This window comes from Halichoeres trimaculatus, unplaced genomic scaffold (genome assembly GCF_033239565.1).
Source record: "Halichoeres trimaculatus isolate MK-OKI-2021-1 unplaced genomic scaffold, fHalTri1.1 fHalTri1_scaffold_21, whole genome shotgun sequence".
NCBI lineage: Eukaryota > Metazoa > Chordata > Actinopteri > Labriformes > Labridae > Halichoeres > Halichoeres trimaculatus.
In genome coordinates this window covers 8,160,031-8,178,409 of record NW_027437199.1, presented here as the reverse complement: position 1 = coordinate 8,178,409, position 18,379 = coordinate 8,160,031, and the positions used below count along the sequence as shown (strand labels likewise).

At 41.9% G+C, this 18,379-nt stretch overlaps 1 protein-coding gene across 2 annotated transcripts in view; it reads left to right on the top strand.

Moving 5' to 3' along the window:
- scube1 (signal peptide, CUB domain, EGF-like 1) overlaps positions 1–18,379 on the top strand; it is a 118,837-nt gene that overhangs the window by 64,409 nt on the left and 36,049 nt on the right. Inside the window, exons 7-8 of one of the 2 annotated variants that reach the window (XM_074698193.1) lie at positions 2,952–3,041; positions 12,154–12,270. In XM_074698193.1, the coding sequence (XP_074554294.1) occupies positions 2,952–3,041; positions 12,154–12,270 (207 nt within the window). The remainder of the gene's footprint in view (positions 1–2,951; positions 3,042–12,153; positions 12,271–18,379) is intronic. The other variant, XM_074698194.1, reaches the window with a different exon arrangement.

Below are 18,379 nucleotides of genomic sequence, written 5' to 3'. Positions count from 1 at the left end.
GTAATAGGCAGTGTAAACCCTAATGAATCAAATAAAAAGTAAACTTTTCCATGTGGTTAAAGACAACTACCAGGAATGTTTCTAACACTTAATATTCAGGCTGGTTTTACATGTGGTTGGAATTAAAACTTGAGTAAGATATGAGATCGATCAGCTTGTATACATATTGGTCTGAAGTACCTGCACAGCTAGAGAGCACATCAGGTTGTTTGGCTGTGGGTTGATGGAGTCCTGATCTGATATGTTGTCCTCCCTGCTGTGTTTAAACACTGGAAACACCTTTCTCTTCTTTTGTATATTTCTCAGTGTTTTTCATTTTCAATGATTGAACAGAACCGTGCTGCTTCTTAGCAGCGCCATATTTTGACTGCTGATAACCGCATTTCCTTTCCAGCTGCCCTGAAGGAACTCCGTCAAGAAAAAGCTTCGAAGAAGAAAACGATGAGATCGTGCAGGAACCCTCTTCTCCATACTTTCCCAATGTCCTGTTTCTTTTCTCTCTTTGTCTCTGTCTCTCTTCACACTTTGACGAGAGAAGGACTTCTATGTCTGTGGTCTGAGTGTCCCAACTGCTCTGTGGGCCTACCTGTAACCCCCTTCCCAACCTTCCCTTGTACCCTCTCTCTGTAGTGCCGTCCCTCTGCTCCTCCTCCCTCCTTCTCTTCCTCCTGCTTTCTGGTGATAGTAACTGATTGCCTGTCTTGTCTCAGCATCCATGTTATAGCCAAATCAGGTGGATTTGAGAGCCTCAGTTCACAAGAGGGAAGAGTGACTCTGGGTGGGGGTCGAACGGTGCTAGACTCAGACATCTCAATTGCAGCCTGATCTTAGGTTTAGCTCCCAAGAAAGCAAACCTAACCTGTTCCTCCAGCTCTCTCACCTGCTCCTCATCCTCATGAGAACAAAAAGCAACCAACTCACCGACTACCAAAACCCACAAACCACCAACAAAGTGACCTCCATGCCTCATCCCCATCCATCAGCCCCCTTTTCTTGCTCCATACACTTCAATAAAGAGGCAGGGACTTGCACCACTCACTCCTCTCCTCTCATAACTTGCATGTGTCCACTCATAGATATCTCCCACTGCCTTGTTTGCTAAACCTTCCGTCCATCTGTCTGTTTGTCTGCTTGTTCAGCTGCATGGGAAAACATGCATTGCATTTCATGGTTTCCCTTTTTATTTCTGTTTCTTATAATTTCTTTTATTCTCCTTTTCAAATTGAAGTACATTTTTATTGTTGTTGTTGTTTTAAGTGACCCTGTTCACCAATGCATTGGTTTTTAACATTTCCCTTCTAGCTGTAGTTGTAGTTAAGTGGTTTTACTCCCCCCCTTCCTTCCTCCCTCCTCGTCCCGTGTAGGTCCGGCTCTCTAAAACGCTCCCCTCTCTGGGGGCCTCCCACCACCACTTAGTCTCGCAGACTCTTAAGGAGCCAGTGGGCCCGCGGTCCTCTACTCCTGCCACCCCTTCTCAACCTGTCTTACACTCACATTTTTATCTCCCTCTCTGACAGATTTTTTCACACACTCCAGCAAGTAGTCGCTCAAAAGCACGAACACTGGTATGCACAAGTATTTGATTCAACAATTACACATTCACACAGCCACATTTCACCCGTTAGCTGAGCACCAGAAAGCCTCCATTCATCCCTGAGTGCACCTCAGAGAGTACTTCATTTTGACGATCAAGCGCCTCAGATGAGAGAGAGAAAAACGGTAGTGGGCTGGGAAATGGAAGGGACATTAATTACCCCAATATCCAGCTCCCCCCACCTCCCTTAGGTCTGTGTTTGGACATCAAAGCTCGCTCCTATTGCGGCTAAAGGCATCCATTCACAAAGAGATGCTCATTCAGGCCCTAATGACTCAGGCCCAATGAAAGGCCAACTCCCTCTCCAAGCCCCATCATCAAACCCGCCGTCCCCAGCACCACATGCATGCCATCTTAACAGCCACAGCCACCTTCCTCCCTCAGCCCTCCCCTGACTCCACTGCCCAGCTTTGGGAACATGTTTTTTCCAGCGTTGACTGTTAAAGCCAGTTGAAATGTGTTCCATAGACAAACAGGCAACCAGCGCTGCCCCAGACTGCCTCCTCCTGCTTTTTTTTTTTATTCCTCTGCATGCACCCCCTACCTTTAAAACCTCATTTCCCACCCCTCTTCCCTCATTTACCTCTCCCATTATGGGCCATGATGGGACTGATTCAGCCTTTTCTCTCACTTGCTCTTTCTTTCCCTCCTCTGTCCATCATACCCTCTTGATCACCTCGTCATTGCTCAGTTCCTCAAGTGCCTTTCTCTCCTGTCCAACCTCTTGTTCTCCCCTATAGCACCCCTCTCCTTCTTCTTCTTCATGTTCTTGTCATTGTCACCCCTTCCTCCTTTTCTTTACCTCTGTCTCTGTGCCCACATTCAAGGCAGCTTGTCTTGGAGGTTTTGGACATCCTTTCCTTCTGCTCTCTGTCTCGTCTTCCTCCTCCATCCTTACACGAGGGAATCATTGCTGACAAGCGTGGCTGTTTGATATGGAAGACAGAAACTCCATCGGCAACAACAGCAACGTCTGCATCAGAGATAAAAGTTCCCTTTACGTTGACCCAATCCCCCAAAACCCTGCACCTCTACCTTTATTTCATGTGAGCCCTAAACCTTTACCCCTTCCCTACCTACCTTCCTTACCTACCTACCTACCTACCTACCGCTTCATTTTGTAAGCTACACACTGATCATTTTCATTTACTTTGTTTTGTTCTTTTGTTTGCTCTGGGGGATTTGTCATTTGTTTGGGGATTAACACTCTAACAGGGATTTTGGCGCTTCTTCATCGCTTCTTGCTTCTTGGCTTTGGTGTTTTTGCTCAAACGCCAAGAGGGGCTGAAGGTCTGGTCATTTGGGCTTCTCATTAACCTGCTGCTCACTGTTTGTCCCCTTGTCACTTGTGTTTTAGAGAAAGATGAGGCTGCAATTGAGAGCTCTGAGTTCAATGCCACGTCAGTAGCTGATGTGGACAAGCGGGTGAAACGGCGGCTACTTATGGGTAACTCTTTTCTTCCTCTTTCTATGTGTTGCCATGGCGCTTGTGCTTGTACCCCGATTCTACTTCTCTCCGTTTCTCCTACTCGTCCTCTCTTTTTTTTATTTTGTTTATTCCTCTTTGATGCCCACTGTGTCTACCCCCCACAGTCACAGTTTTGTTGCAACAATATCTAACGTGATGAAGAAAAGGAGTTTGCTGTTTTCCTTTGAACCCTTCCTCCCTAACCCCTTCCTACCAAAATTTCAGGAGGTTTTCTTGAATACTAACAGTCACTTTCCCAGTGGTACCTTCAACTCTATATTTTTAATGTCCCCCTCCCTTGTTTTCTCATCACCCCTGTTAAAAAGACAGAGCACCTAACTCGCAAAGCAAAACCCCTTTAACAGGTACCGTCCCTTTAAGAGGCAATTAAAGACAGCTTGGTTTGATTCAGGTAAAACCATCAAAGATAACCCGTCTTCTTAAGTAAGGCTGGGCTCAGGCCACAGGAACTGATAATGAATGGGATTATGTCGACTGTAGGAGTTTACCGACTTGTTGTTTGGCAAGTTGCACACCCATTGAGATTTTCCAATCTCATTTAACATTGTTGACGTATGAGATTTAGAATCTGCATGATTCAATCAACACTTTCTAAACAAGACAACAACATCCAATTGCAGGGTGTTATTGGGATATTGGATTATGAAATGTGGACATCATCATATCGGTGTAACAGTGCCCGCAATTCAGGATCCAATACAGCTTACCATGCTTAGTTGACAATCTGATTTGTTTAATGATTTTTTTTAATTATTATTACTGTTTGTGAAGCATTTAACTTTTTAATCATTCTTATTTTATCTCAAGGAGATTTACAAAAACAGTAGGTCTAGACCAAAGGCTGTGTGTTACACGGACTTAGTCTCGGTGACATCACCCATGTGTTTCTAAGGCAGCATTTTGAGGCCTATCGTTGCAGGGTGCCTTATTTGTAATGTTCTACCCAACTTAGCTTCTGTCAAAGTGGTGTAAGGTAAAGTGGTGGGGCTACATCTAGAACCAGCCTCAAGTAGACATTTGTGGTCTAAAGCACTTCAGCACTGACTTCATTCCTCATGGCCTGAAGTTTCTGCTTGTTTTAGACCTGCTAATGTTATTTTTTTCACAAAGACCAACATCAGGACAAGCTAAGGAAGCCAATCGGAACCCACCATGAGTAAAACACTTTGAAGCTTTTTGAAGTCACATGCTAGTTTTCTACTGAGTCAGCAATTCAAATCAGCCAGTTTTAAACTGTCTCGTGAGGTATCAAGAAAACCCTAGCTTCGGCCCCATTTACACAACAACATTTCAACCCAAAACACAAAAACAGAGAAAAAAATCTGTGTTTACATGGAAATGCTGAGAAACTGTAAATGCATGCCGGGCCTGCAGTTGGCGGCTTTTGGTAGATCTCCACCAAAGTAGAGTTGGGTCAATCATTTGATGTATTGGCTACTGCTAAGTGCAAAAGTGATGCAACAGATGCACATTTTGTTGAAAGAAAGTCAGCAGATTTAGCGAACTGAGCAGCACAAGCTCAACATGGTAGTCCACAACGATCATAACAACAATACTGTTATCTATGCAGATGCACAAAGTGGAGCATGACGTTAGCGTTTCCACTGAAGACTCCGGCTTGCTGTGTACATGGCAACGGTGGCAGCAGCATTTCAGAAAAAGTCCACTTGGGAGGCTGTTTTCAAAAGTTGCGTTTTAGGCCGTCTAAAATGCAGTTTCTGTGTGAATGAGAGACTGAAAAGCAACAAAACTTTTGTGTTTCATCCTAAAACTGTGACATGTAAACAGCCCCTTAGTCTTCGAGGACAAGAACCAAATGACTTTTTTTCAACAGTAGTTTGTTTCATCACAGTTTTGATTCCATGACAGTGTCCTGATTTAAAATCTATGAACTTTCCTTGAGTTGGTGTAGCAGCCTGATTTTAAATGGATGTCTCCATGTCTCCTGCAGACTGAGCCCAGCCTTACAAATTCATGAAGTCTTTTTGTTGGATCAAGATTTTAATTAGCCCAAATGAAAACGGTGCTCTTGTCTTGAGCAATTTATCCTAGGAGACCATGCTGCAGGAGGTGACCCCTGGCTGAAATAGTGTGTTATGGTTTCACCTCAGATCACATGCCCATTGGATGTACACCTCAAAATGATCAGCATCTGTTGTTTTGGTTACTGCAATAAAATAAAACTTAGCATTAGAGCTACAGGTCAACCCTGATTTTAACTGATAGTAAGTATGTATTAGGAAATGTCATGCCCTGTTAAGTACTACTATTACAATCCAAACATTTCAGACTTCCACTTCTAAGAGTACAATCACTTGGTTTCCAATGGACTGCATCCTTTCACTTCTCCCTCACACACCAACTTTCTACGCTGTTGGTTTTCATTTGTATTTCCTCAGACAGAGGTACATCAGACAGAAATCTGTCCCGTTTTTCTCAAGCGAACACTTAAACATTTCATCTCAGCAGGTTCTGGCCCATGGGCTTGGAGGAAGGTGCTTCCTTGTCCCTCCTCTTTCACTTACTACTTTTTTCTCCCACTCAATCACCTTCAACTAAATAATACAATTTCTCCTCTGTGACTCAACCCTGCTTCACCTCCAGCTGCACCACCATGTAACCTGCCCACTTGTAGACATTTTCAAGCCAGGCGAGAATGCTATGTCAAACACTGACGATCAACAGAAAAAAATTACATAAAATAGGCCTGAGTTGTCCAAACTTACCCAATATGAAGCAGTGTGAGCAGACCACAACACATCTCACGCCGCAAAAAGAATATTGAACATAAGGCCCCACCACTTGTACCGTAGTTTCACCTCAAACGTGCGCTTGGAATGACCACAGAAAAAGCCAGTGACACAATTTTTAAAAACCTCATCATTCTCTCACTGTGAGTGACCAAATCCAAATCATCCAAACAAACTAAATCTGAGGCTGTGGTTCTCAGTGCTACAAAGGTGTTACAGTTCAAGTATCTGGAGGTCATGTTTCTGAGTGAGGGTAAAACAGATCATAAGATCCCACATCGTAAACATGAACTTAAAGTAATAATGCTGGATGTCCATTCTAAAAGTGTGCAAATTTCCAAACTGCTACATAATCATATGTTGTAGAAATCACTAAACCTGTTTGTAAACGGCTAAATCTGTATTGAAAGTAGAACAAGATCTCCGGAAGATCTTCGCAAGACTGGCTGTAATGATGACATCATCACATAAGGGTCTCCTAGCTGGCATGTTAACACACGCATTGAGCTGCTGTGACCCTTTCTGGCTTTCAGAGGGCTGGCCAATCAGAGGGAAGGGGGTGTGGAGCCTTAAAGAGACAGCAGCTCAAACCAAAAGGCGGACTTTTCAACAAGGTTGTTTTTAAATACCAGTGTGAGAAAAAGTTTTTTTTCTTTTCTTTTTTTTTTTGCTGTAAATCATGTTTGGCGGGGACAGTATAGAGTCAAAGCACAATAACCCCTCTTTAATGTCTGACAGATGTTAGCATAGCAAAGAATCATAGTTTCTAATCAAGGTGTTTACAGGGCTGACTTGTCTGCTTCTTCTAATGGAAAGAAGTCAGCTAGGTGTTTTGAGAATATAATTGAAATCTGTCCTAGGTGAGTCCTTTTAGAGTTTTCTTGGGTGGTCCAATTAATCCAAAACGTGTTAACTAAGTTTATACCCCTTGTGGCCAATGGATACTGCTGTATCTCTTAAAAAAAAGCTAGAAGACTTGTTGCGAAAAGTGACGTAAAGTTTGGGTCAACTTTCGCAACCAGTTGCCACCATGACCCTGGAAGTAAGTTAACAGAGTAAGTAGTTGTTGCACCACACAGAATGGCAGACATAATGGTTTTCGATCCTGGTTCCATCAAAAAGTCTTTGGCCAAGATATTGTGTGAATTTTTCAAAGGCAAATAAAGTGCAAACAACACTTTTGAGATTAAGTAAAAAAGTTCAAAGTTTAGCTCTTATTCTATCTTAATCGTACAGTTTTGAATGGAAGTGCCATTGACATGTTGGACTTCATTAATGCTGCTCCTCCTAAATGTTTATTTTTTGGGTTTCTCTATCATGTCTTTGTGCATGAACAAAAATGTGTGTCTCCATGTGTCTGCAGAGAGCACAGAGGCCATCCTGGTGCTGCATTGGCACAGCCCGAGCAGCATCAGTATGTTAGATTTGACACTGCCATCAGTTTGTCTGCTTCCTCTGACACACGGTGCTTCAGCGTCTGCCGTCACACGGCGCCGGCAACATGCTGATCAAGACAAATGGAACTGACGCTAATAAAAAGAGGTGTTTCTGAGGGAGCGGAAATGAAACAGAGAGGGCACAGGAGAGGAGGGAGCGTGGGCGACTGGATGAAAAGTAACACTGAGACGTTTCATGATGTGGATGTTGTACTGAAAGCTAAATCAGGAGCCAGATGCGGGACACATGTGAGCAAAAAAAAAAAAAGCAGCATAAGAGAAAGTCAGAGGTGCTGCAGTGGCTGAAACCCTGGATTCCAAATAAACCGTCACCTCAGGATGGATGGAGCTGCACTGAGGTGTGTGTGTGTCTGTGTGTGTCTGTGTGTATGGAAAGTACAGGTGTATCCGTAATGTGAATGCATGCCAGAGCCATGCCTGACTGACAGCTGATTTATGTGCCCATCACAGAGCAGGAACAGGGATCTTGTTAAGCCCTGAAAGGCGATCGTCTACTTCTCACCTTTTTTACGGTATGTCGGAGCGTTTGCTGTGACTTGGCATGATGCTTTGGTATAAACAGTGACACGCTTCTCTCTCATGCTCCCCGGCTTTAATCAATGGAACATGTGTCCTCCTCTCGTGGAAAGAGCGGTTTGCAGAGGTCAGCGTTTCCATGCCAGGAGCATGATGGACATGTATATACTTACTGTCGTCCCTCTCATTCCTCCGCTTCTCCTTGACAAATTCTAATCCCTGCACATGAAGTTGTCACGCTCATTCAAGCTGGGAGATGAGAGTTGAAATGAAGTTGTGTTCACCTCACAGACTTTGAATCTGCCTAAAGCATAACCGGCAATTTTCATTCAATAGGTTTCTTTTCAGTTTGTTTCATGTGGTGTCATATGACCTGGTGTGGTGGTATTACTTTACTCACCAATACTCCAGAATCTAAGTTTGAAAGGAGACATTTTTGGCAGCACCATAAGAATCAATATATATCTGCCCTGTCTGAAACCACTGTCTGACCAAGGTGTCCCTTGACTTAATTTCTGTACTTGATCCAGCAAATTTTCAAAGTGAATATAAAAACTAGCATTATTTATTTTTCAACGTGAAGATGACTTCTTATTTCTGCACAGGGAAAAGAATAAATGCTAAGAGGATCAATTTATGGAAAGTATGAAATAAGCAGCAATTCAAAAGATGCTTTCAAAAATAAGTGCATGTTTTTTCTTTTGCAAGCAGGATTTTACTTCAAGAGAGCTGTTTTAGGCTCTGAACTCTACCTTTGGCACCACCGCTGTAGCTTTACATGACTGTAAAAAAAAAATAGTTGTCATTTCTCACACTTTTGTTTTGGAAACCCTTATTCCAGCCTCTTCCTTAAACACTATTAGAATAGAACTTTATTTTTCATTGCAACAAGTTCAACGAAATTGCAAATTTTTTGGACAGCTATACCTTTAAGACTCGCTGCTCCACAAACCCCCTTCCCTCTGAATGGCCAGCCCCCTTAAGGCCTGTCAGGAGCAGAGCTTAGTGTTTGAGGCCATCATTATGCAATTACCTCGTCATTTCAGCAGGTCTTGCGTAGATCTCATGAAGATCCTGTTGTATCTTTAGAACAGAATTCTTTTGAGCAGTTTTCAGACAGATGTGCATATTCAGTGTGAACATCCAGCATTGTTACTTTATACCTATTGGAAAGCCTGATACCTCCTCCTAGAGAAAAGAAACAAACTGACAAAACTACTGGCCCACCTCCCCAACCTAGAAGGCTAATCATCTCAAAGAACGTTGCAGGTGTACAAAAAGTAATTTCAACATCTTTTCCTGTTGTCCAAAAATGATTATTATTGTATTGATAAATTTGCAAACCCCAGATCTATTTTCCAAAAAAATATCTTTCATGGCATGAAGAGCTGTTGAAAGCGTCCAGTGACACAACATAACTGAGAATAGCTTTTGATTAAAAGACTTCCTGTTTATATAAAAGGAGCACTTTCTTACACCACTTCTCTTCAAAGTTACCAAGCAGTTACTTTTTTTCTCCCAGAACAAAGAATATCGCCTTCACAATCCCTTTCCTTATTGGTTTTGTTAATTGATACTATTTGGAATGTTAAGATATTATTCATGAAAACAACCACAAGTAAAAAAAACTGAGACTGGTGGCTTTTAAAGGAGAGACATATTTCTGGATAACAATATTGCTGCTACCATTTGTGCTTGGAACTGGGAAGTCGGGAGTTGGAGTGACGTCATCTCCAAGTTGAGCGTTCCAGTTGCCAAGTTGGAAAAGCGTGCCTTAACAGCAGTATTTCTTTATATAAACATTAAATAATACTATATATACGGCTGATTGATTGCGACAAATGCTAGTTAGAAATTCTACAATGAAAATAATCTAACAGGAGCTTAATTACTGTTTAGCCCTGAACTCGGAATTTCCTACTGGGTGGTACTCTGACTTACAAGTCGGAAATTCCGATCTCGGGGGGCGTTCCAGCTGGGCATCCCCACTCGGAACTTGGAAATGCCAACTTACGAGCACAAATGGAACGCAGAATATTTTTCACAGTATCAAGTAAAATTTGCGAATGAAACTTCAAAGGCTCATCATGTACTCAACAAAATTACAATTGTTGTTAGTAGGGATGCACGATAAATCCGTATTAATGTCAACAATCGCTCCTCCCTTTGATCCTCTCCTTGGTCGTCCTTTCTCACAATCGTGCCCCTCTTTTTTCTCTGAACTACCTTGACACATCATCTCTTTCTTTTTTTTCTTTTTTTTTTTCAATATTGATATCAGTAAATATTGGCTACCAGCCATAACAACAATATTAATACCCGATATCGGTATTGTTAGCATTCAAGAAGACTAAACTCTGAGAACTTAGAGGTGTCCTGTCTTCATGAAAGAGAAGCTACATGCAGAAAGTGCCCTGACACACACTCTCAGACACACACACGTAGAAAGCAGGCTGGGACAGAAATATGCAGGGTTAGTTTGAGGGTGTAGAGGCTTGGAGAGGGGGCTGAGGAGGGTAAGAAAGGCTTGTCCAGCATATCAATCAGGCCCGGCAGTGCGTCTGTGTTCCTGCGCTTGGTCTGGCCCCGGGCTGGGCTGGGCGTGGTTTTGGAGAAAGAGGGGGCCTGAGCAGGACTGTACTCACCCTCAGCTAATGATAGGGCCCACTGTACTCAGTATAAATCACTCTGACCCATAAACACCACCTCCACCCACGTCACGTCTGCTCACATACATGTGCGTCTGCATACACCTGAGTCTCAGTCAGGAGTTCTAAACAATACACATTCTCACACACACAGAGACCCAGAAAGTGGACTGGGTTCTGCTCTCGTACCCTACAGGGATAATCAGACAGGCTGCCTCGATGATGGAGTGTCCCTCCTTCCAGCCAAGAACAAAAATCTCATACCCTCACTCAGGAAACTTCCCGCTCGTGACAGAGTTTAGGAATTGAGATAGTTTGTTATCCAGCTGCAAGAACTTCCACCGAGAGAAATAAGTCATGACAAGAATTGCAAAATGACGAACGCAGAGCATTGACGGATAAACAAACACCGGTTGGAAACAGAGATAAAGAGAGGAAAAAACCCAGAGAGATTGATGTTGTTTGGAGCTGCATGAAGAAACACAAACAAATCTCCAAACACCATCCTGTTTCCTGATAGAAAGCAGCAGCCATCTTGGCTCAGATGTGTTTGTGACTGTGCATTCTGAAAGGGCATTATGCTAATGCTTTGACCCCTAGATCTGGATGTGTTTGCCAGCCTGAAAGGACTTTTCCTGCTTCCCCTCTTCACTCCTCTCAGGCCCACAATCTCCTGGCATTTTAATTAAATTGGAAAAGCTGCTAGGAAGGAGGGAACATCCTCGATTTAGATGTTTCTGTTGTCCGGCAGAGGCCTTTGAATCCTTAATGTCAACTTTGCCGGACCTGAGAAGCACCTATTTGATGATGCAAACTCTTTTAATCTAACCGCTTCAGTTCCAAAAGGAAAGAGGAGTCACAAGCTTAATGAAATTTCTCAGCAACATGAAGTCTTTTCTCTGAAATTACTCAAGACAAACATGCTAAAGCGGAACAGTCACTAAGTGAAACTTCCTTATTAGGTGTCTTTTTATTGAATCCCTTCAACAAACACAAGTTAACGTCAAATTTCAGCCTCCTCAGCACTTCTCCAGGCCCATTGGGAAAGTGTGTGCTGAGCTTAGCTAAAGCAACAGCAGCCGGGCAGGTGAGCTAGAGTTACCATGAGCTCGTGTTTGTTTTGGGATCAACTCAGGCAATATTCACAAGTCCGAGCAAACTTTATCCTCACCGCGAACAAGAACATTTTTCTGGAGGAAAATATACAGGCCGGGTCCACTGAGTGTGCTCGAGACTTACTGCACTCAACTTTGCACAAACTTTGTTTTTCTATCTACTTACCTTAGCCCTTCCTATTTTTGTGTGTTAACTGATTTCTTGTCACATTTGGAAACAGGAGCGACCTTTGGGCCAAAGAGTTCTTCATCCTCCTCTCTCAGCACAGTGTCATGTGATTTTCTCCTGTGTATATGACAAACTACTGTTAATGAACGATGTGTTTACCTCTTTTTATGTCTCTCCTCTTGAAAATGTTTTGCTGTGATGTTTTCATGTGTGTTGACAAAGCTACATGAGCAAACACAAGGATAAGTCTGCACTTATTGTGTTCTCTGATTGTGTATTCTTGTCCTGCATGAAGCTTTGTTTCCACCACATCACCGTCAGTGTCTCTATCTTCACTGCAGACACGGGTCAGATGTTAACACTTCCTTCTTCTCCTCTCCATCTTTTTTTTTTTCTCCTGTGCCGCCATGTGTAGAGACCTGCGCTGTGAACAATGGCGGCTGCGACAGGACGTGTAAAGACACAGCCACAGGGGTGCGCTGCAGCTGCCCTGTGGGATTCACCCTGCAGCCTGACGGCAAAACCTGCAAAGGTCAGTGAATGCATCACAATGTGACACCGTCCCTCAGAATTTAGCTTGTCGCTTTGAGTTGCAGATTAGCAATGTTAGCATTAGTGTATGAGTCAGCATAAGAGCTGTGATGCATCATTACGCCTTAGTGCTTTCATATTGTTGTCGCAGTCCAGTGGTAGTCGTGATCCAGTATGTGAATTTCACAAAGCATGGGGGCTAAACACACTCCAGCGGCTCACACTGAACCTTTTTGACCTCCTTTACCATCCTAAAACGGTAATATGAAAGGACTGGGTCCGAGTTACTGAAGAGTGTCCACCAAGTCAAGTCCATCACATAAGTCCAAGCCTTTTCACAAACATAATATTCTGCCCTTGTTCGGGCTTCCTAGCACATTTTTGTTTGCCAAGAGCTCAATTTTAAGCTCCTTCAGGCACCCACACTGCAAAAAACAGAAATCTTATCAGGTGGTTTTGTCTTATTCTCAGTAAAAATATCTTTTTCAGTTAATATGAGCCACATTCACCTGACCAGTCCAAAAAATGTCTTATTTCAAGTTATTTTAAGACAAAAAAATAAGGTCTAAACTGCAAGAAACAATTGAAAAAGACCTGCCAGTGGGGCGGGAGAAATGTGCTTGTATTAAGACATCATTCAAATTTTGACACACATTTCTCCTACCCCACTGGCAGATTTATTTATATTATTATTTTACTACAGCAATTCAGACATCATTTTTGTCTTTTAATAACTTGAAATAAGACATTTTTCTGAAATGGTCAGGTGAAAGGGGCTCATTTCAAATCTAACAGATATTTTTAATAAAAACAAGAGAAAAATACTTGATAATAATAAAAATGTAATTGTTTTTGCAGTGCATATCCCTTTGTGTCCAGGGACCCTTTACCAATACCAATAGCTGTGCTTTGGTTTTGACCATGACCAATACAAATCCAGTATGGTATCAGTGTTAATTTAGGGACCTACAAACATCCTGGCATTGACGACGTCATAAATGCACATGGTTGTTGTGAACACAGAAGAGTGAGACTGGAACTGAATAATTCTGTCCAATGGATCGGCCGTTTGTCACCAATTTCTTATCATACCTTTTCTTGTCGAACAAGACCACACCAAATTGTAGCAGAAAGTCTGCTGAAAGGGAGTATAACATTAAAGAAGGACTTAAGTTTGGCGTCACAATCACAACATGCTTGGTGGAGGTCTGTGCTCTCTGAGTACTTTTCTAGTTGAATGGTTTGGTCTTATATCTTGAAAAATAGGACAGAGGATTGGCAAAAGTCCACCAATGGAACTACAATTCTGAACTGTTGCGTGATGGCTTTCAGGATTGTCCTGATCTAAATCTCCTAGCCATTGCGAAGATTCTGTGCTTTATGAATTGGGAGTAGCAATGTGAGGCATGTATGTGAGTGAGAGCTGAAAGTCTTTTGCAGGGGTCAGTGGTGTACCATGCAGTCTGCTATGTTTGGTATTTGAGTGATCGAGAGCCAAAGCCAAACCATCCACTTCAAACTGCACGGAGCCACGGTCACGATCACTGCTGCCGCTGCTGCGTCTTGCTGTTGATTTTGCCGCTAAGTGTCTGTCCACTTCCGTCAGCTTCCTGGTGACGTCAATGGCAGTAGTCTGAGAAGCAGGTCGTCACAGCGTTTGGCCTAAACATCCCAAACCTATTATAGTGTTCTGGCATTCTTCTAAACAAACAACCTCTTAGTGAATGAGGCTGACCTGTGGGTTCAAAAAGTCAAATACTGTGATGCTTTATTCTTCTCATGGCTGAACAAAGCAACAGTGAGAGGTCATCGGGTGGGCAGGAGAGGTTTAGTCCAACATCTAGAATATATTTTTAAGGGTTTTTCTTACCAAGTCTGAGGGAAAAAGTACTTCTCCATACCTTTTCATTTCTAGGGGTACAAAAGTGTTGATTATTGCTGACATGGTTTGCTGTCTTCAAAGAGGCTTAAAGAGGAACAGAGTAAGGGAATGAATTATTGTGGCTTAGTTTTTTAGTGTGCCATGTTTTGTTTCCACAACATGCTTAAAGTTTCAAACGCTGTTAAGAAAGCCACCACTCCTATGATAGTAAATAACACCAAGGCACTTTTAAATACCAATTTCCCCTTTAAAAATCTCTCAGTGAATACAGTCAAAAGTGATATGCGCTTGTGTCAAAAAGAGGACTGCCAAGGGACTGCAGATGTAAATTAGCTGTAAGCTTACTCAGGTACAATGCATCAAATGGTGATATTTATTTTAAATATTGTACATAGTCCTTTTATAAATAAATTAAATTAAACTTGAACTTAATGACCAACCATATAAAGTTTGCCAGGGCGTATTTTTGCATTTTACATGCTGTAGAGTAATTTTTTATTTAAAACTTTTGCTATCCAGCAATACAACCTTTGTATCTCAAAGTATAATAAAAGTAAAGTTTTATGTCCAGACTAACTAAATGAGTTTTAAAAACCTTAAAAAATGAAAATTTTACACATATTTTTCTAAATATAGAAGTGTCATGGCAGTTTTCCTTCAAAAATGTAAATGTAAAAAAATGTCTCTATGCCGGATTTCTACAAACACATGAATGGAACAAAATAGCGCTTGTTGAACATGCTGAAAATTAAATATTAAAGAGTTAACTCCCCAAATTGTATATCTAAAAAGGAATGGTTGATCTGATATACCTGGCTTCAAATGTAGGGCCAATCAAAACTTAATATGCAAATCACAGCGCTGGTGCAATGCTGAGCTCTGTAGGGTTAATGGGTGGAAACTGCCAGCATTCAAGTCAAAAGTGGACTCATCTCAGATCTGAGAGACATTCTGAGGCTGGCATGCTGGGACCAGTCATATGGATGTCTATGACACAGAGACAGCAACCTAACTTGAGCTCCTGAAAAGTGCTTAACTTATCACAGTTACATAGTATGAAACAAAATAAGCACTGAAGAGATGTTTCCTGCCTCTGTGTCATGGCTCCAAACCAGAAGTTACGTTTAAAAGTGAATATTGGCTTAAAATGAGATTTTAAAGACGCTAGTTGTAAATTTCTGTACTATTTTAACTTGGTCTCTAAAATGTACATCAGTCAAGTAAGTAAAAGAAAGTATTAGATTTGAACCTGTTTGAGCTCAATTAAGGCTCAAAGTTACACTAAACCTAAGGCATCGCACTTCAGGCTGACAGGTGTATGCAGCTATCATAGTCACTGGAGTATTTCTTTGCTTTTCGTCCAAATATGATAAATTTCTTCCTCTAAAACTGACTGTTGTGTCTCTGAGAATGATAAACAAGCTCTGTATTCATCTGCCTCACTGACAGCTGTGTTGGTGGACCTCTTTGTTGTTGCTTTCCGTTTTTGTATGAATGAAGAGGGAAAATGGGCCTCACATGATACAGTCCTGGTTAAGGAGATACGATGTCGTCCCTGTAAGATGGTGAAAGTAATTTGTCAAAGACATGACTTTGCAAACGTCAAAATCCATGTTTGATGTCTGCAGGCTTAATACAGATTAATGCGTATTTATTGTGTAGTACTGAGTGTGTGTGTGTTCTGGAGCATGTGGGTTTGCAAAATGAGTGTCAAGCAGTTTGAGAATGTGACATGTAGGTGTGTGAAGTCCTGGAGCCGGAGCTGTCTCAGGCCTGGCAGGCAGACGACGCGTCGGCAAACTTTGAGATGTTTGAACAGTGAGGCCCACGCAGGCCACTGTCTCTCCCTCTCCCTACCCTGCCCCCCCTCCCTTTTTATCCATGGCATGGCACACACCCTCACACAGACAGCACCATCCAGCTGCAGATGCTCTAAATACACCAGGCAAACAACAAATGTGCTGAACAAGACAAAAAGAAAAACCTGTCATTACCTGTTGTTAGACACCGATTGTATCCAAGTCTGAGTCTCACAGCTGGCTGAGTTTGGATCAATTCATTATTTTTTTTTAATGTAAGATTTAAAATGTAATACTTTTTAAAAACTAATCTAAAAAAATACAAATAATTTCATTTTAAAGATCTTTTTTGGATTGACATTTATAAATTTGACTTCCTGACCTACACCACTTTCCACTCCAGTCCAGTTGGTGGCAGCAGTGTGCATCTAATCTGGTTTTGGCAGCCACCAAAACTAACTTAAAAACAATGGAATTGCCTGTTTTAACACCACCTATTTGCCTGGCTTGTTGTGGTCCCAAATTTAGCATTTTGGTTTTGTGGGTAATTTTTCCTCTTGAGTTTTTTTTTTTCATTTTATTTTATTTTATTTATATATCTTTTTATTTATTTATTTATTTATTTATTTATTTATTTATTTATTTATGTATTTATGGGGGGGGGGGGGGGGGGGTTAATGAGTTCAAAAAGTTTAAATCAAGTTCTTTTTTTACACATAAATCCAAAGTGGGGGTATTATAAACTGCAGTTCACCAATTGTCCACTTGGGGCTAGCTATGACAGTACTGCAGCGAAAAGAAAAAAAAGTATTGTTTTGGTCTGGATAGTTCATTTCTTTTATGGCACATACATTACTGAGTTTTTTTGCTCATTTTTTTTTTTTAAGTTCTTTTTTGTAAAATCAATTTTGCTATACTTTTTTTTATAATCAGAGGCACAACAGTTTGCAAACTGTAGCTGTAAGTTAAAAAGCTAAAGGCTTCAACTCTGCCTCTTTTGATCAGACTACGCTAGTTGGAGTTAGCATTTCAAATATCCTAATCTTGGGTGACATCACAGAGACTTAGTCCATGAATTTACAGTCTATGGTTTCAGAAAACTAGCGAGCAGAGATCATAAACTTACCTGTACCTACTTACCTAACCCTATATGGACTTTGCTTCTCCCTGTATAATAACAAATAATAATAACAAAACCTCACGTCCAGCAGCAGTTACCACTCTGACCACTAGGGGTCTTCACTCCGGTGAGTAAACCAATATTCGTTTTGGACCCTGTCTCAAACCGTGACAACGCCGTGTTTCATGAGAGGTTAGAACATTCCTGAGACGAGAACCTGTCTCCAGCAGCCCTTCTTGCATAATTATCTGCTGAGAGGCATGCACGACAGGAGTTGCATGCTGGGAGAACATCTTGTCCACTATCCTGATGTCAAGTCTCAAGCCCGGCGGCTGGTTCGAACACTTCCACTCCGTCTCCTCAGGTGATTTGTGGTCCTGACAGAACCCAGCATTTACAGTGGTGGAAAGATGAAAAGTGCCCTCTCTTTTTTCAGGGCCTGGGTTGAGTGGGAAAGATGGATAGGAGTACAGTCCAGCTGTGCTCCGCCCACATAATTTGGCTGTGGATCAGCCCCCGGGCTTCATAAATCCCATGTGAGGATCAGTGGTGAGGGGAGCTGAGAGACACAGAGCAGGCAGCAATCATCGATCAGTGTCTATCACCCAGGAGTGAGAAGGAATACACACACTCACACACTACTTGTCTTCACACACACATTGAGCAAGATGTCAGTGAGATCACTGCTGCTGTTTGTAACTCAGCTGCAGAGCTACCAGATGAGGATGTTTGTTCTTGTTTTTTGTTGTTTTAATTCTTGGAAGTTAATTTGAACCAGTGTCAGAGATTTGACTTTGAGCCCCTGCCACTGTTTGGTCAACTACAATGACCCTGTGTGTAGTTCACTTTAAAGCAAGTGTGTCAAACTCAAGGCCCAAGGCTTGAGGCGAATGTGGCCCGCCATGCCATTTTATGTAGCCTGCACGAGCTCAAAAGGTCTGACTGCCTTAGATAAGTAGATAATAAGTAAATAGAAAAGTCAAAACAGTGCATTGGCCATGAACTACGTTTCCTATAACACCTGCTTATTATGTTACCTGTGAAGTGACGGCATCCTGCCACTAGATTGCAGTGTTTTCACAGCAGTGCCATTTTCCGAACGAGTGGAATTGAGAAATAGAGAAATCAAACAATGAATGAAGGCAGTGAAAGCTAGCTTTATTGTGGCTGAAGAAATTATCCGCGCTGCAAAGTCTTTTTCATTTTTGAAGGAGTTGCATCTATCTTGCATTACATTTAGTTACTTACCTTTTACGCCTTCTCACAGTTACATCTGTCCCTTTGAGGGCAACTGTTATGCTGATGTGGC